This window comes from Gallus gallus, chromosome 1 (genome assembly GCF_016699485.2).
Source record: "Gallus gallus isolate bGalGal1 chromosome 1, bGalGal1.mat.broiler.GRCg7b, whole genome shotgun sequence".
NCBI classification, from domain to species: Eukaryota; Metazoa; Chordata; class Aves; order Galliformes; family Phasianidae; genus Gallus; species Gallus gallus.
In genome coordinates, this window is record NC_052532.1 from 70,012,821 (window position 1) to 70,034,071 (window position 21,251).

The 21,251-nt window shown below is 38.9% G+C and overlaps 1 protein-coding gene across 3 annotated transcripts in view; it reads right to left on the bottom strand.

The window, feature by feature from the left end:
* The window catches only part of PHF21B (PHD finger protein 21B), a 161,783-nt gene that overhangs the window by 13,071 nt on the left and 127,461 nt on the right, over nucleotides 1-21,251 (bottom strand). For all 3 annotated transcript variants that reach the window (XM_046943894.1, XM_015291043.4, XM_040703199.2), the window contains 5 exons: nucleotides 17,927-18,277; nucleotides 15,650-15,772; nucleotides 10,869-10,920; nucleotides 4,549-4,625; nucleotides 1,887-1,941 (listed from right to left, as the gene is read on the bottom strand). In XM_046943894.1, coding sequence (XP_046799850.1) covers nucleotides 1,887-1,941; nucleotides 4,549-4,625; nucleotides 10,869-10,920; nucleotides 15,650-15,772; nucleotides 17,927-18,277 — 658 coding nt within the window. The remainder of the gene's footprint in view (nucleotides 1-1,886; nucleotides 1,942-4,548; nucleotides 4,626-10,868; nucleotides 10,921-15,649; nucleotides 15,773-17,926; nucleotides 18,278-21,251) is intronic.

A 21,251-nucleotide genomic window follows, 5' to 3' on the forward strand; every position in this document is an offset into this window, starting at 1 on the left:
GTTCCATAAAATCTGCAGATGTCACTTCACATATGCAAAAACACACACACAGATCCTTCGTTATATGACACCATGATTACTCAGGGGACATAAATGTTATTCAGACAAACAAGGCCTTGGTAATTGAAGAGTCTCTTCTACAAATGATGTATGTCAGGGGATGCGACCTCATTTCAGGTAAGACATTTTCAGATAAATGAATCTTGATTAATTGACATTTCGCTGGAAATTTACAAGAATTGTTCTCCTCTCCATTTCTGGAAATGACAGTTGTTTCCTGTACTTCATAGGCATTTTTTTTTTATTTGTTTATTCCTCTTTTCAGTTCAGGTTTGATGTAAAGTTTTTGACATTTTAAAATATGTCCAATTAAACTGAAGACGAATGTTTTAAAGGAGCGTTTTATAGCAGAAGGGGAAATCAGCAGTCCACTATAGGCAGACATCTACATCTCTGTTATTCCAAGCTGTCCGTGGACAGTGACTGACTTCAGATCAGAGTTTACACCTCATCTTGCACAACGGCACCCAGTGATAACATTGCCATTCTCTCCAGGTGCGTGTTTACAAGGGAAAAGCAAGTGCCAGGATAAGACAGATAGTAATTTTGATTTTACATGAAACTGAGCCAGGGATAACATTCTTTCAACTTGGGCTTACGTGAGCATGGCTCCTGCTAAGAATCATGTCATCGTGGCTGCTTACTGCATTATAACCTTGCATCCTCTGTGACCTCAGGCACTAAAGGCATATGGTAAGTAGGCCAATTGTTTGCATCTTGAACATTACATTTTGAATATCGAGAAGCACCACAGCATTTCAGCTGGTGATCTCATGGTGCAGGAATTCAAGGCAGGACCAAAAAGGTGGCTCTAAACATGACACTTGACAGGTGTAACAAGAAACCCCCCAAAAGATGTCTTAACTGAAGTCTTAATTGAAATTACTACTACAAATGCTCCAAAATCTGAAATAGTAATTGGATCAGAAAAAGAACATCCTGCTGTCCCTTGCCTCTAATACACCACAGTAAAACCTAAGTTATGAAGGCAACACAAGGGCAAGGACATATGAAAATTCCTCCACTGGCTTTCTCTCCTCTTTTGAAATGCAGCTCAAGCTTCTTGCTTTGTCTTTTAAAATCCTATATGGGTCTCATCTAAAAAATTAAATTGTACTGAGTGTTCTCTTTGTTTCATCTCCCACCTGTCAATACTTTGCCTTCTCTATGTGCTGCACATTTCTCCAGGAATGAGCTTCCTCACATGAGCTAATTATCATCTCAAATGGCTCCTCTCAGTTGTTCATTCTCAAGGATTTTACCACGAAACTTTCAGCATCTGAAGTTCTTGAAGTACAAGATCGGTAGGCATCCTGTAGGCCATCAACTCTAGTTTCATTGCTCCAGCTCTTACAGTGAGAAAAATTGTGGGTTTTGGACACTGTTTTTAAGGCAAATAGTAAGGTAAATTTCTAGCCTTTGAAAGTAGATAGCAGTTTCTTAAAGCTGACAGAAAGAAGCAAATGAAAGGTCCAGAATAGCAGTTAAATTTAGATCCAATTTTCAATACATGTTTTTAAGCACTTGGGGCTGGCAGTGCTTCTTGAATCAGTCCTCTCACTGCATGGTGCTTACAGTGCTAGAGACCAGATCTACCACTGATTGCAGAGACTTTGGATCCGTTTCTACACAGTTCCAACCTTTAGCTTTATCCCTTATTTTTTTTTGCAGGAAAAGCATCTACATTCACTCCACACTAAAAAGTTCAGGGTTCTTACACAGAATTACACCCAATGGTATCCTAGTAGTAATTCACACAAAATCCTACCAATAAATATTTAACATGTAATTGGAATAGTAGTATATACACATAAAAATATGCTTACCTCTTGTTGAAAGGAACAAGGGGTTATTCAAAAAATTAGATGCAAGACGTTTCCGCTGGATGGGAAAAGAAACCATAGTACCATAGCATTACTGAAAAGTGCTCGAGTTGTCTCTTGCTGTTACACACAGATAATTTCAATGAGCTCTCTCATACATAACAAAGTATCCAAAAGCCAGTTTAGTGTTTTAGATTATTCATTGCTAACCCCTAACATAGCTGTATAAGCGGTTGCCTTATTTACCTCTCTAACAGTTTCTTCATGGAGCAGTTTTATTAGATTTTATTAACAAGAGAAATGCAAATTGCAAATGTTATTGATTGCGTTTCAGGCTACGTTGCAGAGGCTCAAGGCAACAGCAACAGTAACTCCAAACCTAGCAAATAATATCTATAAAGGAAAAACTGCATAATAAATTGTTGCTGTGAGATGACACCTTTATATGCATGTGGTGAAATGGTGATGGACTTCCCACCTGCAGAAACACATCACTACCTTCTATGACACTTGCCCACAGTTAGCTGGAATATATTTTGTTTGCAAGCAACGCATTAATGTCCAACTTAAATATTTCTCTTTCAGAAGTGAATATGCACATCCTTTAGGAGTGGGTAGTTGTTTCAAACTACTGAGGTCACCAAAGAACTTCAAATTTGCGAACACAACCCACTGGAAACATGACTGAGATGTTAACAGAGATGTAATGCAGTCCATCACCAACCTATCAGATTGTAAAAGCTGTTGGTCAATAGCTACTTGGGCTTCATTAACAGTCTACATAACCTCTAATTGTTCCTCTACACCACCCTTGTACAGCAGGACTGCAAACAGTACCATCAGATGTTGTTATACTCTGCTTGAAGGAAAATTAGAAGGTTTTTGCTAATAAATGATTTATTCTGTGGTGAGTAAACTGTTCTTTTATACATAGATGCCGGCAGCGTGTTAATGAATACTAAATTGATGTTTCTTTCTTCAAAAATATCCAGCCTGAAAAGTAACCCTTCCCAATGCAAAACAACAACAACAACAACAAAAACACCCCAACCAACCAATCCACCACCAAAAAAAAAAAAGAAAAAAAAAAGAAAAAAAAAAGAAAACCACAAAAAAGACAAGCCAAACCAATCAATCAACCAGAAAACAAACAAACAAACAAACCCAGATGCTGACAATGGGAAAACAACGTGGTATCTCAGAAACATCTTTAGGAAAAAAAAAAAACAAACTCAAAAATGATGCACAACATTCAACTGAAGACACAAGACTGTGATCGCAGTTTTGTAATCAAGGAAGTCAACATCACTACTACAGAGGCTGAGCTCCTGCCGTTTTCAGGGGCTTTGGCAAATAGAAAGTCTAATTTATATGCAATTCCAATTTAAACAATCATGAATTAAAGATCATTCTGTAGACTAACTGTAAATTAAACTGCACCAAAATGCCTGAAATGCCACAAAATACCTCAACTCACTGATTAGCAAATCAATCTGAGCAGCTAATTGATCAGAGAAATACCATCTGCCTCCATTTTACTTGAATAGCATTCCCCATGGTCAGTATTTAATGACAACTCCTAATGAGGACACAGCTGATCAGCCATAGGACTCTTTCACAGACATTTTTTTCTCCATGCTATCCCTCACTTCAGGATATGCTTTTGAGAATAGATACAATGAGAAGTACAAACTAAGGGTGTAGCAGGCCTCTTCCATCACCCCTTCTATTCCTGCTCCAAGACAACTGTGTTTCTCTTGAACACTGATCAGAATACAACCACAAAACTGCTGCTTCCTAATAAACTTGTTGGGACAAAAAGGTCTTAGAGAAGACAGTACAAATGTAGTGCTAGCAAGCCTACAGTTTTTACTGTGTTAAACACTGAATGTATGAACATCAGTATTAACTATGAAGAGGTAGGTGGCAAAAAACTGAGGAGTTCTGAATAATTCAAATTCCCAGAGATGTTCTGGAGAATAAAAATCTCCAACATTTTCAAAAAAGAACAGTCAATTCACTAAGAAGCTTCACTACACTGATGGGTTTCTTCTTATTCTTATCTGTCTGCTATCTGCCAACAAACACAGAAATCTGAAATTTTGGCATGCCAAAAATTTCACATCGCTGATACCCACATACAGAAAAATCACTTTATTTAGGCTTTAAGAACTTCGAACACAAAGAGACCTTAATTAAATGGAGAGCTGGCTGTGAATCAGTTCTATTCCTGTAAGAAGTTCAAATAGTAACCCCAAACTGTGGTGAAATGTTAAAGGTGGAATTTTAATGTGCTGAATAAATCTATATTTCTCAGTTCAAAAACAAAATGCAAGTCTGAAAATACTTCTGTTCTTTAGGTCTGATCTAAAAGGACCATCTGTATAGGTAAAGGAGTACTTAGATCCCACATAAAATTGGTCCTTTTGGCCTTTACTAAAACCAACATGAGTTCTAGTCTGAAGCAAGTGATGTTATGGGGAGAAAATCTGTTGCTTAGCTACTAAGATGAAAATCGTTGGGTTTTTTTTTTCACATCAGTATCTCTTTACATGTGAATGTGTGGTTCTGCATTCATACCTATGTTTGTAACAAGAAGCACTTTTAAACATTTTATTGACGTGAAATAGTGCAGTGAATGATAGCAAAGTGAATGATCAAGTACCTCTGTTTCCAGGAGTCCACTGTAGGCTGGATTTGCTGTGCTTCTTCTCTTCCTTTCCTGACGTTTGCTCTGGATTTCTGTAGGCATAGAAAAAAGGCATAAATTGTGTATTTCTCATTCATCAGCGAAAAATTCAGATCTAACTTGTTAAGCAAGATGCTTTTACCCTCAATCCCTTGGGCTTCATGTTCAGTTTCAGTTTCTAAAGTGTTAATTGGGTTGCAGCAGCACTGATATTTGCTGCAGTTCGAGGCCTGACGTTAATAAGTTTTTCCTTGTAAGATTCAGAACATGCCATTTTTTATTTTTCCCCTCCTTCACAGTGGACTTGTTCTGCCTTACAGGATTTTTATGATGATCCTTCAACACACAGATCTAGCAATCATCAACAGAGAGCTTTCAAAATGCTATCTATGTCTGCTATTAACAAAACAGAGCATATAAAGCAGTATCACATAAGAGAACAGAGATCCTTTTAAGTTTTGTTGACATTACTTTTCCTCCACGGAAGCTAGAAAAAGCACAGTCAGAATAGGATGGCTAGACTCAGCTCTAACTAGGGCACTATGACTTATTCATCCAAAATACACAACTTCATGATCCTGAGCATGCAAAATGTTGCTGTGAGACATACACGGCACTGCACCACTGGAAACAGCAGCACATAGTTGGTCTCACTGAACTGCAGTCCTGTTTCAAAAAGGAGGAAATGCATAACTCTCTCCCGCTAAAAGGCAACACCTATTGAAGATGGCACTTACTCAGGACTGCACTTAGTTAAAATTAGTCATGTGTATGCTTCTGGAAGCATGCACAGAAGGGAAGAGTGAATTCCTGACCCACTGGAATCTGCAAGCTTATTGTTGCTTTTATCTGAGCTAGGATTTCATTTCTGTCACATGGAATTTCTTCTTCCAGCTCTTTATATCAGTTCAGAACAGTGAGATTATAAGAGTGTATTTTAAAGCCTACTTTTTATTTCACTAATAAAGTAAGAGCAGATATTAACAAGGAGAGCCATCCAACATCCACCCCATGACATGAAAAGCCAGCTGTATCCTTGGCTGCATCAAAAGAAGTGTGGTTGACAGGTCAAGGGAGATGATTCTGCTCCTTTACTCTGTGCTGGTAAGGCCTTACCAGCATGTGCATCCAGATGTTGAGCCCTCAGTACAGGAGAGATGTGGACCTTTTAGAGAGTGTCCAGAAAAGGGTGACAAAAATTATGCAAAGCATGGAACACCTCCCCCACAAGAACAGGCTGAGAGAGCTGGGTCTGTTAAGCCTGGAGAAGGGAAGGCTCCAAGGAGACCCCAGAGCGACCTTTCAGTATCTAAAGGGGAGCTATAGGAAAGAAGAGGACAGATTTTTAGCAGGGTCTGTTGCAAAAAGACAAGGGAAAATGGTTTCAAACTAAAAGAGGAGAGATTTAGTTTGGATACAAAGAAGAAGTACTTTACAAGGGTAGTAAGGCAAGGAACAGGTTTCCCAGAGAGGTGGTGGATGCCTCATTCTTAGAGATGTGGAAGGTCAGGCTGGATGGGGCTCTGAGCAACCTGATGTAGTTGTAGACGTCCCTGTTCACTCCATTTCAAAATGTTTACCAAATGAATATCTTATAGCAAAGCTTATACTCTGCACTGAGAGATCCTGTTAGGCTGAATGTTCCCGTAGTCTTGACAATTCCATTGTGTCTTCCTTTGAGTACATTTCCAAGAAGAGAAACTGGCAGGAACACTTCCAAGAAAAGAAAGTGGCAGCACCAGGAGCACACCATACAGAAACTCAAGACACCATCTGGTTCTGCAGAAGGTCTGGTCTCTACTGTAAATATCTGAGGTAAAGAGTCCCATCTCAGAATTTCCACAAAATTTGGAATATTGAGTTCTAGCTCTCAAACCAACAGTATGATACAGTCCAGCTTTCAGGATGCTTATGATGACTCCTGACACACAGTTCTGGTTTGCAAGCACCCTTACCATGATTAAAAAAAGGGCCAAAGTGCTACAGTATATGGTGTGGGTATTACTGGTCACATCCTGAACACAGTGTCACTGAGGCAAACAATCTGTGTGGATTTTTTATGGCTCTGAGTTCCAGGATATTGATTCGAAACTTCTCATTCCCAAAGGGCTATTGGCTAAACTGACACTTCTTGGGGTGACAGATGTAGCAAAAGAAAACCATATAGACAAGAAAAACAGAGGAACAACCACTTGCATATTCTGGCTGTTTTTTCTCACTGGCATGGGAACATCACCTCTCACACTCAGGTGTCTTTTTCTAGCACAGTTCAAGGCAGGTTTGATTCCCAGCCTGACATGGGATAGACGTATGCTGCCACGTGGCTCCTGAAGCTATGAAGCATTTCACTACGAAGAAAAATTTGATGCAAGACTGTATAGCAATGTGCAATAAACTCCCTGGTTGCAACCGCTGCCAGCATGTTGTTAACATCCCCACTGCTATGACATCTGCAAAGAGGAGGCTCTTGTGTGGGTAATAGTTCTGTCCTATCATTAAAGTATTACCTGGCTATGAAGAAATCACCATCCTGAAGCTTTCAAACCTCACATCACGAAGGGAATATGGTGTCAGCAGCTCAATGAGTGCTACATGTGGATCCATTAATCTACCACAGAGTCACAGGGAGAAATATGGTCTCCATCTTACAAAGGGAATGCACACCAGGCCAGAAGTGCCAGGGATGTAACAGAAGAATAACTTGTGTGCCTTGATGTTAGTAGAGAAAGAGGAAGTGGGCTTTGGTTCCAGCAGTGTGAGCAGGAGCTGTGGTTTCTGCAGCCAGCCCCAGTAACCCAAGCCAGTCAGTGAATCCAGGGGCTGCAGCACCTCCGTATCCTCATGGCAGTGTAGGTAAAAGCTGGAGTAAGGGCTGTCCAGACTTATTGCTTCTCAAAGGTTGTCACAGGGATGCAAGATCACTGGTTTGGGAAAAGAAACAAAGGACCTGACACGGCAGAGATTTCCATGTGTCAGAGTGCACAGCTAGGCTGAGTGTCTTCACGAGAAGCCCATGATGGATCTGTAGCTCTCTGCCCTTTTGGGTCCCAGGATTAAGAGAGAATTTATTTGATACATGCTCTCACCAAGGCAACAGAAATATTTGCTGGAGCCTGACCGACACATGTGGTAGAGACCTGGAACACAGCTTTGGAAGAGGCATCACTGTGGTAAAGAGATAAAGGCTGGCTGGGGGGAAATGTAATCATAGTGGAAATAGAAGGAAATAGAAGAAAATAGAGACAGACTATGAACTGAAATGGCACTGGATGTACTCCACCTTATACTGCCATCAGGGAGGGAGGGCACAATGTCAGCACTTCATTTATAAAACAAAGGAGTGCATACATCCAGGAACATATCTATAAGTAATCACACCCAGTTAGACCAGAAGCAGAGACTGGTATACAATCTTTTGTTGCTTGCTCTTTGCTACTTCTGCTAGAAAGTACTGAGCATGTTTTCTCTGCTACGTCTTTCAGAACAGGGCTTAAAGAAGTAAAAATACTTTGTTTTAATTGATTAAAACAATCCAATAATATAAATGGAAATATTTCAGCTTTTTTTTCTTTAGCAAGACCTGAAGTAAAGAATTATTTAGAATGTTTTCTTTTTCTTTTTTTTTTTATCTCAATTTTAATTTTATTTATTTACTTTAACACAGTGGCAATGCTGAAAAGTATTCTTAGAACTTTCAATGTCACAGCCATACACTGCATCACAGATTTATTGTTTAGTTTGTTAATTTTAAAAAATATAAACCAAGCAGAAAGAAGGAAACCTAAGTGGTAATGCATTTGTCAGAGATGAATACAATTGAAGATAGCTTTATGTTGGAGGCAAAGCTACCACAAGCTACTGCCTTCATCAAAAAACACTCTGTATGATTATTGAATAAGACCTGTAATGACAGTTCCTCTTCAGTGCAATCTGTATCCTGCAAAACATCAGTGGAAGGGGCTCTGATGATCATTTACTATTGAGGACTGGGAATCTACAGAACAGAGCTCTTTCTCCAGCAAGGGGAAAGAACTTCCTCTGGAATTCAGGTGGAAAGGCTGCTGGGATGGTAGAGAAATCCTTAGAAGAAAGGTATCACAGCTCCTCATCACAAAATCAATGAAGAAAATGAAGAAAATCAGTAACACTGAGAATTAACGATACTGAGTGAATAAGCTTTTAATGACTCAATCCTGACACAGTCTAATTCAAAGCATGTAAAACTGAGGAATACATTAGAAGCACTAAAATAAACAGAACTGCATAATGACCGCTACTTCCCGATAAATCACAGTGGCTGATAACCATAAATATGACACAGCACTAAAATAATAACCTTTAGTCTGTGAAAGCTATAAGGGTATTTTTGAGAGCTGTAATCACCAGCAGTCACAACAAAATACCTTTTCCATAGTAAACAGCTCTTGGTGAGAGCCGTTTATTTCAAGATAGCGGGAATATAAGAAGTGAATCTATCTGAAAGAATTGATTCTGGAGGATAAGTATTGCAGTAGTTAGGTTCAAAATGTGCATCTCTGCACTTACTGTTCTGTACAACAAACAGAACGGAGCAGTTCTTGTCATTTTGAACATAAGCATTAAATCCATGTGAACAATTTATTAGTTCCAATAAAATCAAAGAGCAAAGAATTATTCAAAACAAAGTTCTTTCTGTTGCAAGCATAATTTGCACTTCATAATTTCAAATGTTGTCCTATTTTCCCTAGACAAAGAAAACAAGAATCAGTCATCTTCTGCACTTTTTGGATTAAAAATCTTCTCCCAAAATTGCTGTGGCTTTTTAATTTCCATTTCAATCCATTACCATTAAGGCATTAAAACGGCTGATGGCTTAAAGTTTCTCTAAAATGCTTTCAAACTCTCAGTCACTGGGACATCAAATGATTTTCTAAAATGCAGTTTTAAAGAGGAAAGAGACAGAAAAGCAGCAAAATTAAAAAAAAAAAAAAAAAAAAAGTCCAGAAAACCTGCTGCATGGAGAAACCTCTATAATTAACACGCTATTTTCTCCAGAATTCACAGCCACTCTTAAAACCAGGGAAGAGAAGAACAAAGTACCTTATTAAAAAAAGCTGGAAATAAGTTGGACTCTTGAGTCAGCAAGGTATCTAAGACTGTGGCTAACTAAAGAACATAAACAGTCATAAACAGTGCACATAAACATCCATGGGATGGGCAGTAAGTGTCAATTATCATTAACATTTTTGTTATCAGGATTCATTCTTGGCTGGCCTAGACACCAGATTAGCACTCCGTATATGAGTGGTATCTCACCAACTTGAACTGGCAGAGCACATAACCAAAACATATCAACCTGCAGATTTTTTCCTAATAAAAGCTTTTCTCTCCATGAGAATGTGCCCATTCTGCCAAGGAACCCCCGAACCCATTTAACACCACTGGCAAATTTGCTGAACAAGTTCTTTTTTATTCTTATCTATATCCTTATTCAGAAAGACAAAGGTGAAGCAAAGAAGGGTACAAATCTGCTAACTCTTGCAAGGATTTTTTGGAAGGATGGAAAAGAAAAACAAACAGTATGCAAGGGCTCCAGATTATATGCAATATCTGTTTGAACACATATTCAGAGGCCTAGAAAGGTGTGCTAGCAATTCTCACACAAGAGTAAGATCAGGCTCATGAATGTCTGTTTATTTTGGCTAAACGAAAAGGAGTGGGAAAAGGAAGACTTTGTGAGAGGTAGTTTTTAAATTCACTTAAAAACACAGGAAGCAAATGCAGAATTTCATTACTGCCATATACATTATTCTGTGGAACTCTAAAGATGACAGATGGTTAACTCAAGAAATGAGAGCATGTCCTCCTCACACGAGGAAAGAAGGGAGGGCATGCTCGCTACAGAAGACTGGGATAAACTTTCAACCTTTGAATGACCCTTGCTGACACTTCAGGCAGACCAGCATTGGCCAGAGCCATTGCAGACTTCCAGCTTCACTATCTTCCTTGGCAGGTAACTGCCTTTAAAAGACCACATTGACAGAATGAGCCCCAACACCAGGTCATGCCAGGCATGCTGCTGCTGGCTGCAGAGCCAGTTGTCACACCATGAGCTGTGTGATGAAACAGGAGACAGAGCAAAACACGGACACCCATTAGTTTGAGGCTGAAAAGCACAACTATGCACAAGCAACATTTTACCTGATATTTAATTACCCTTCTGAGGACAAAATCACCCATTTCTTTCAGCTGTAGAGCAGCACAGAGAAAAAATCTCACTCAAAATCTGAACTGTGAAACAATACATGCCATCTTACCTTCCAAATGTTCTGTGGTAACCAGTCCTAATGCTACCATGAAGGCAATTTTCTATGGAAAAAATAAACAGGGGTTAGATTTTCTACTGTGACAATCCAGAAGTAAGTAATCTAGCACTGATAGAATAAACCTAATAAAGGTCTTTTAGAAATGTCTATTGCATAAATACATATGAAAATGCACTTTAAGATTTGCCTCAGATAGGCCTGGTCAGTTATGCCCTACTTGTAGAACAGTAAGTAATGTTCAGAGACATAAGGCCAATGCTGTATGAGTACTAATGCTACATAACACATGATCAGAATCCAGTCAATTCAATTTCATATTGCTAGTTGCTTTATTACTCCACTCTTTAGAGAACTGATCACTGTCTGGACCCGGCACTGTTTTTACTGGATATGAGCAAGCTGTACTAAGAAAATATGACACATGCTTTCATTGAACTTTAAAATACTATACATCTGTTAATAATTAAGAAGACATCTGAAGTATAGTGATTCCCTTCCTCCCAACAGAACGGTTCAGAAATTGCTCTTGCCAAGTTACAGAAAAGATATCACATGCTTGAACTACAAATAGACACTCTGATACCTTCCCCCGCTGGGGAGTGAACAAATACCTTGCACTGACAGTGGTGAACTCATCTGACAGTGGGAAATGTGATTAAAAGAATGACTCAGAATTTCTGTACATTGTATACATACAAAACACATTTGAATATCAACGAAACTTCAAAACATAGCTGTGCAGTAACAGGACAAGTACTAGAGCAGACACATTTTTTGTCAGTGATTTCTCATTGGGAAATTCTTCCTAGCAGAAAAAGCTTTGCTGAATTAGAAATTATTTTTTATTCATTCTGTTTTCTTAAATGGAAACCTGTAATTCTGCTATGTAGTTCCTAGCCCAAACTGAACTGAACTCTTGGTTTTGAGTCAGATCTGGGATAACACAAGGCCTCCTTTCTACGCTGTTCTGAACAGCCTTGTTGGGCCATGGTACACAAGTGGCATTTTCACTCTCCTATGCTATTCCACAGGAGAGACAATCTAACTTGAAAATCCAAGCTATTAGGAGTCCAGGCAAGCAAAATGCACAACCCAACTGTGGCAAAGCACCTAAAGACCACTGGAAGATATAATCATCACGTTCACCCAAAATACAATGGATAGGTTTAGGTTGAACTAACTGGAATGTTTAGGTTGTACAAGGTCAAAACAGTTTCAACCAGAGAAGTGTCAGGAGAACACATTTCAACAGTCCCAAGTCAAACTTAATTTGACCTTCTCGTTTATGGAAAGTACGATGATTCAACTTTCAGCCCAGGATAAAAACAACTAGGTAAGTCGCTTTCATGCAGTGGGTCAGTAAAAGCAAGCACATCCTCATTTCAGAAATGAAGGATCTAGCTAAGGGGTGGGTTCTTCAAAAATTAGAGGGTGAGCATTGGATATCCATATTGTTCTTCCATCTGTGAAAATATCTACATTCAGGAGATGAACTAACAAAGCCATAACACAGGAATACTGTCATTCCATGATCCCCTAGTATGTAATTCCTCCTGTAGATTAAAAAAAAAAATGGTAATTTAAAACCTAATCACTGGCAATTTAGATGGGATACATGCTAAATTTCTGCTCCCATAACTCCGGTAATGACAAGCACATGTACATATACATGTCACACCCTGATTTCATTAATGCACACTCCTTACATGTCTAAAACACCAGCTACACACAGTGGGGATTCCACATGTGAAGGGAAAGATGAATATTTGATCTGAGACCCACTGTGAAGATCTGAGAAGAAAATTTGTCAATTGAGTAGAATTACAAGCTTCTCTTCACCCCTACTGAAAGTAACTTTGTGGCAGGATACGTCAGCACTCCCAGCAGAAGTGATAGCAACATTTCAATGCGGAGTCAGAGAGTTGGAATGGTTAATGTGAAACTGCATTTTCCCAATGGAGCATAGATTGTCTATCCTACCCAAAGATCAGGCTGTAAAGGGAGCATGTATTTTCTGACATCTAAACTAACATTATTTGAGTCCAGGAATGCTTGCTAAACAATTTTCTCTCTTTATACTAACAATATTCGAATATATATCTAATTAAATGTAATGACAGCATACTTGCTTAACGTACGAAGAGCTTTCATAAATGGACTTGATAATTATCTCACTATTAAAGAAAAGAAGCATTAGCTTTTATAGTTATTTGAAAGATGGATTCTTTTTAAAGGATCCAGTAAAAGCTGCATTCATTTTAACAAGCATATTATATTAACAGCACTTTTAAAATGGGTTTTGCTATTTCATGCTCATGCAGCCCATTGGATTCAACTCGAAATACTGCTTCCACTGCAGTGCTTTGCTTTCAAGTACCACACAGTAATGGCAATGCAACGCTGTTTCTCCTCTGCATAGGAATCCACAAAACTGATCCTTTAGTTTTTCCAGCTTTTTAATCACTAGCATTTAGACCAAAATAGCAATGAGTATCTCTCTGTCCTCATTAGATAGGACTAAAATCACCATTGGCTAAACAACTAGCATTTCTGGCATTAATTTTTCTTTTAAATTAAAAAATGCTAGAAATGTACCAGAAATGCAACATTTTACTGACACTCAAAATGAAATGCAAAATGTTTTGAGCAATTCTGACTGTCTCCCTCTGTGCTAAACTCAGAAGAACAACAACAACAACGCACTGATGACAAAAAAATAACAGGCACTTTCTTCACAGAAGAACTGCTCCCTAGCATAATTCCTTAATTTCTTGCTGGGGAGCTGTGTCTAGAGTCGGCTTCCCAGCAGAAAGGTCAAGGCAAGAACGAAAGACAGCCAGCATCCTCAATCTCTCGTTTGCTTAGGAACTCAGGAACTGCAGATGGAACTCCTGGCTACTGGAAGGTCTGGTTATGTCTGGATTATTTATTTTGAATTTTAAATGTAATTTTTTTAATCCCACTCTATCACGATGGACATTTATGTAGAGGCATACTTGAGTTCCTGCCTCAGTTTTGTGCTTTGAAGACAAATAAAGGTGTGGAGAGAAATGCCTAGGTTGCTTGTTTTCCTTAAGAAAAGATCACAGTATCTTTGTTACTCTTTGTCTCAAATTTCATCAACTGTTAAGCAGCCACGATTGCTTTTAGAAATATGCAGTATGTCTTTTCATGAAGCAAAACAAAAATTTTTACAAAACCATTTCATTTTATAATTGCATGTTCTATTTATGTCATTACATGTGTTTACACTAATTATGTTGTTAGCTCTAATTACACTAATTGCTCAAACACATATAATCAACTAAAGTTTACTTTCAAAGAACAAAAGAAATTAACTCTAGACCTACATATGTATGGCTGTGAAACAAATCTAAGAAAAAAAAAGTCATACTTAAGGGCACAGCTTCAGCATCCTACCTACCCAGAAAAATGTGCTTGCTGAGGCCTCCTGTATACACTGTAGGAACGATGATCTTGGTTACAAAAAGGCAACCAAACAGACCATTGACATCAGGGCATACTTGTTAGCAATTTAACAGAAAGCTCATTAGATTTGGGAATGCTATACCAACGTGTCCCCAGTCATGTGGTCTCTCTGGAAGATATCTGCTCAGTATACTTTTGCAGGGGATAAGTTAAGGGCAAAGAAAATATGATGTTTTCTACAGAATTCTTTTTCAAGTAGAATCTACTAGCCTTTCTGCCCACCAGGTGCTGCACAATAATAATAATTTGGAAATACTTCCCTATAGAACAGAGATTCATGTGCTCCCATCGTTCAGTGACAACAAAGATTCATACAAAAAGTCAGATTTTTAAAGTGGGGAGATTTCATAAGTGTTGTTCAGCAGGGCTTCTGCATAAAGCTGTGATATTCCAGGCCAGAAGTCACAATATTTATTCCTTAACACTCTTTTAAGTATACAAGCCTCTCAAAATGGCAAAAGGAGCTACAACCCACACTGCCCACATAACATCAAAAACTTATATTGCAATAGTCCTCTTAAAGCTACAGCTCCAAGGATGCCTTCTTGCTACAAACATATTAGAGTAATAAGGTTAGGATGTCATGTGATCTGAGCATTTCAACATTAGAAGTAAATTCAGCTTGTATAATTTCTCAAATTACCTCAAAAGTACACACAGTCTGATCTGAATATATCTAGCAAAACCAAAATGCCTGTTAAACATAGGCTCCATTTCTATATCTTCTGATTTGTATTTTTAGTTTACATAGTAAATATAGTTCATGAAAGAGATTTAACCCTATAACCTGCTCTTTATTCAGAGAAAGAACGTGTACATGTGGGATGGCATGCACATAGCAAATGCAAGGAACTGTGTTGCTACGTACAATCTAGAGATTGCAAAATTCATTACAAAGAAAACAAAAACGTAAAAGATCAGCTTACAAAAAGAAATATTAATTTGATCTCATATCCAGCCTGTAAAGCCGATGTCAGTTATTTGCTAGCATAAAATAAAATATTATCAGTTTGTATATCTCTTTCAGAAGAAATACATCTATACTCATAAAAGGTGCCTGGATCATTGCAAGACCTACAGTTCTTACATTTTGTGACAATGGAAGACTTGAAAGCTGCAAACCAAATTTGTCAGAGCAGTTCTCTAGGGCAGGAATTGTTCCATTTGCAATGAACCGCAAGCACAAACACAGTAAATATATATGCACATAGAAAAGTGTTTAGAAATGGTCCCTAGAATTCTACCATACTGTAACACATTTATTATAATAATAATAAATTCACCTCTGGATTTTCCTCCTTTTTCTTTTTGGTAGCAGGGGGTCCCTGAGCTGACTCTTCAGGAGGTTTCTTTGTCTCCACTTTACTTTCTGTCTGGGTTTGGACTTGAGGCTGAATAATGATAACCTAAAAGACAACATACAAATAGAAGATCAGAATTCACTACATCAAACTGGAATTTTCTGCCTGAAACTTAGATTCTTCACAGAATGGTTAGATAATAAATTCAAATCACAAGTCGAAAGTATCAGAAAATGGATACCTAGCTTAGGTCTCTAGATCTCTGCTAAACTTTCCACAAATTAATCTTTACAGATGCATCATAAACTAGCAGCAGCCTAGGGGAGCCATTTGACATTAACATCTCTGAAAATCAGGACACTCTGTATTCAGAGGGCTACTGAAGCAGATTCTGTGGCCTAAATTTACTACCCAGCTTGTCAGTGATTCTAAATTGTTTCCTTTAATTCACTTCACATACACATAGTAGAGATGGAACTACTACACATCCAAATTAACAGCCTGACCTCAGTCATTCCAGTGTTGTTTCAGAGTAAGTACATGTGGAGTGGAGGGAAGGTGCTCCTCAGTAATACAGATATAACTGAGATCAGAGTTGAGTCCTCAGTATTTATGGGTTATGAGTGGTGGATATCCAGTTTTGCATAAACAAAGTAAAATACAGTTTTTTAATTAAAATTAATTGAGTTTTAGAACCTTAGCTATAGGAATTACTACACAGATCTCTTATGCATGCATCTACTACTGTCTGATTTACTACATAAAGATTTACATATTACAAACAACGTTACCTCAGAAGCTATTAAATTAAGAGGAATGAAAGACAATTTTTGATGCCAGAACTACACATGTGACGTCACATCCATAATCAAAGCTTCATACAGGAGTATGGAAGTTTCCCAAGGTCACCTTCTTGATGAAAGTTATTGGATTTCTACATGGAGTCTCCTCCATCTAATTGCTAACCTTCAACCAATTTATTTAACTGTTATATATGAGTACTTGATTTCCAGTCACTCTAAAAGACTCAATAGCATAAAAAGGTATTTTTTTAACCAGTAGCCAGTTTGAGTAAGAAAAATAAATAATTTCAGGGAAGTATGGAAGAGATGCTTAGTTTTATTTATTCACAGACCATACTGCATCCTGTATTCTTTGTTAGTACTGTATGAGAACCTGTGCTGCCAATAATATCCAGAGCAGCAGGATCCTAGCAGCAAATTACAATGAATGTCTGCTGGGTACATTGGCAGACCTTATTGAATCTATTTCTGGTACATGAGTGGTGAAGTTCTTGTATTTCAAAGCTGAAAATCTGTACAAACAGGAAACAATAAATTTATAACTTGATTTTTTCCTACTGATCTGTTGATCAGTTTTGAAACCCCGATCTCTCATTTCATTTGGCTTGCCCCTGGAAATGTAGAAGGGAATGCCTGATTATTTGATACACTCCCCTAGGACCAGTTGATATAACTGATATCGCTATATAATTGAAGAGGGAGTCCATAGGAAATTTGAGCCTTCACAGAAATCAGAAATATTATTAATAAGAAATGGTTTAAGAAAAGAGAAGATCATAATGTCAAGTTATATACTGATGCATTTTAATCCCACTAAAAACAAGCTATGTACACTGATAAATGTCTACTGGCATCCATGTGTCCTGCTAAGCATTTTCCCACTGCTTTCTGAATATTTCCTTTCCCGGAGACCATTGGCACTATTCCGTACAGGGCTGTGCAGGATGACAGGGACAGGCACTTACTGGAAAGAGTCCAATTGCGGGCTATCAATACACTCAAGCAATTCCGTGAGGAAAGGCTGAGACAGCTGGGCTTTGTCAGTCTGGAGAAGAGGATGCTTCAGGGGATCTATTCAACGTGTACAAATCCATGAAGAGAAGGTGGACAGAAGATGGAAGTGGGCTCTTCTCAGTGGTGGCCAGTACCAGAATCAGAGCCAATGGGCAGAAATTGGAGCAGAGGAGGTTCCCTCTGAATACTAGGAAGCAATTCTATGCTGTTCAGGTGACAGAGCATTGGCACAGGTTGCTCAGAGGCTGTGGAGTCTCCTCCTCGGAGATCTCCAGAAGCCTCTTGGGTGTGGTCCTGAGCACATTGCTCTGGCTGTCCCAGCTTGAGCAGGGGACAGAGCACAATTCCCTTCCCACCTCAGTGATTCTGTGAACAGCCTACTCACATCTGCATCATAATTCCCGTGTTTGGCAACTGGAAGGCAGCAAGAATCTGAACCTACCTTGCTGTCGGCGCTGATGAGGAGTGGCTGCACTTTGATGCTGTCATTGACCACAGAGACAGTAGCGCTGGTGCTGATAGGGGCTGCATTGCTGGGGGAGGTGGAGATGATGGCGTAGGCCACACCGGCACTGCTCAGAGGCGACGAGAGAGGGGTAGGATCGGTGACGCTCTGTGCCTGGCTGTTAGACGTCTCTACATGGCTGACGGTATTGTTGGCAGTGGGGAGGGCAGGGCTGGGGTTTTTGATGCTGACAACTGTCGCCTTTTGGAAGGTTGGAGGCTGCTTGGATGGTTGGTCTCTGCATGGGGAAATGGGGAGGCTGTCTGGAATCAGGGTCTTTGGCCTAACCTGAAAACAAAGTTAGATGTTATTAGGCATAATCCAACACTGCAATGGATAAATGCTGCATACACGCACTCTGCCCATAGACTAAAATTGCATTAGCCATGCAACAAGAGTGTCTACAAAAACATAACATTGCAACTCCAGGTTGACAGCCATTCATCCACCTGTAGACGTATTCTCTCCACTCTTCAACTGAGCCATTTTGCAGTCCCTAACTCATTGCAGTGCTGAACAAGAAGGGTGAAAAAAAGTCAGTCCCTTCCTTTTATTAGCACACATCCATACAAGTGTTACTTGAACCACGTTTGGTTCTCAGTAAGGATGTTTCAGCCAAAGCAGAGAGAAAGGGAGAAAAAAAAATGCCCACAACTGCTGAACTTAATATTTTTGTTGCTGTAAGAGTTGATTCACTGCTATGGGTGAGCACAGAAGGCACTTCCACGGATGGAGGGGAAACCATTTGCCAGTGTTTGTGTAGGATGCACCTTTACACAGAACAATGAATGATAGCTGAAAACAATTGTTTCCAGCTAATGTGATGTGTTTCCAGTGGAGTAATTAATGTCACCCTGTCAACACGGCTCTGACTGAACAACGTGGTAAGTACAGTTCTAGAACTGAAAATAAATAATTTAAACTGCTTCACATGAAGTTAACTTCACTCCTGGCTTATTCGTTAACATGGCCACATAAAACAGCTGGCTCCTTGTGTGCTTATTTCATCCTGTCACTTCTCGCACCTTCCATACTGTGAAACAAAATGACAAGCTGCAGCAGACAGGCACTGGTAAGAGCTGCCTGTGCCCTTCCAGTGCTGTTGCCTCCAAGCTCCAGCCTTAGTACACCATTGAATGAAAAGACAGGGATGTACTGATGTAGGGAAAATCATCTTTCGGGGCTGGCCATCAGCTTCTGTCAAGGAGGAGCCATACCCATATTTCAAGGGGAACAGTTGTGACAAATGCATTTCAGCTCTTTGTATTTCAGTAGCTTGGCCCTCAGTTGCCACTTGGTTCTAAGTTCAATGAACAGCACAGATATGCATTAGAATTACAGTCCCTCTTAGGGGTGTATGAACTACAGGCAATTAAGGTAAGTGGAAAGTGAAAATGCAAGTCGAGCCGGGCTGGAGGTCTTGCCCAAGGTATGGCAGCAGATAAGCAACAAAGCTGGGAGCCAGGATGTTCACTCACAACTTCACATTAACACTAAAAGGCCTTTCACACTCAGCACAAAATGACTCAAAACTACACTAAACTAGGACTAACTATATTCAAGATAAGCCAACAGTAACCCAATTTCTTTTTTCTTTGCTATTTTTCCTCTATTCTGTGAGTTCAGATTCACATATTTAACATAAGGATTATTTGATTTACTTAGTTAAGATACCAGACAAATATCTCGTCCAAGATATTTGAGAAAGGAGTTTAACCAACTTCATACTGACAACTTCATAATGATCTAATTTTCAAAAGCAGCGCCCAGAGGTTTGGTTTAAAACCATCCTGGCTCAGGCATTTCACAGAACTAATGCTTATTACATGAAAAAGCACCCAGTGCAATAGCAGCATGAAGCAGAGGCAGACACTTAATGCACCTTGTTCGTGTCTGGATCAGTCAATTATACAAGCAGATACTGTAATACCTATTTTTACACTTTCATAACAACATCATTTTCCCTCCCATACCTTATATAAGTCTCTCATATGTAAGCCTTTAACAAGCTGTTCATGCCCATGTGCTCAGAGACACGTTCACAGAAATAGTATTATTCAGAAAAAGTCTGAGATGCTTGGCAAAATACAGTTAAAATGTATTCTCGTGGCCAACAAAATAGAAATTTAATTCTAAGCTGTTTGGCAAACTTCTCAATGTTGCTATTTCTCCTTAAGTGGTTTTTAATTGTAAATTAAGGTAACACCAGTTACCAGCAGAAATATTGCAAACACACAAACAGATTAGCACACATATACAGAGGGAGAGAGAGAGAGAAAATAAATCGTAGCTCTCAGATCAGAGACTCAATGTAACAGTCCCTGAGATCTTTAGAATAAATCAAGTCTGATAACAAATCATCTCAGTAGTTTTTTTTTAGCCAAAAGCTGTCAGGCACTCTATACAGATCTACTGTTATCTGTCACTCTCACTTGCATGCTTATATTTAATCAAAAGTCTACTGAAAACTAAATCCCTATATATACTCCAACTAACTCTATAGCTATCTTTTCTACACCGTTACCTATATATATATATATATTGGTGAGTATAATACTTCAACACATTTTATACATGTTTTTTTTAATGCAATTATGCAAATTCTGCAAGTTGTGGATGTCTGCATATGACTTTTACTATATAATAAGATCTCCCTGCCCATTTACACAGACAATATTTCAAAGTAACTTGTTCCCTAAAGAGGCCTGTGTATTGATGTATCCAATACGCTTTCTCAGTGGTACAGCACAAGAACCCAAGCTACTCTATGAGCCTATGAAGAACGTAAGCTGGGCATTTTCTGCCACCTTGTGATACAAAGAAGGTATAGCGGTCTTCCTATCCTAACGCTCTGCAAATTCCTTGACAAGTTGTGAAAGCACATTTATTACAGAGTACTAAAAAGAGTTGATAACGGGAAGGTTTAAGGTGCTCCTAGCACAAATTAAAGCAAAAATAAGTTAAACAGCATTTCTTTCCACAGCCCACAGACATGAATCCAAAAAAAAAAAGAAAACATGCATAGAAACCCCTTCCCATCCACAGTTCTCTAACACCTATGAATCACAGCACTGAGTGTAAGCGTTCAATAGAGCTAAGGGGAAGATCTCTAGCAGAGTTTCACATTACCTGCTGCAGTTATAAGAATAAATGGTGTCAGCTGGGAAGGGAAAAGAAAGAAGAAAGAGTGAGCTAACAAATTCCTTCCCTGCACTGCAAAGCTGTAGCCTAACAGTCACCAAGGAACTGGAGAAAAAATAGG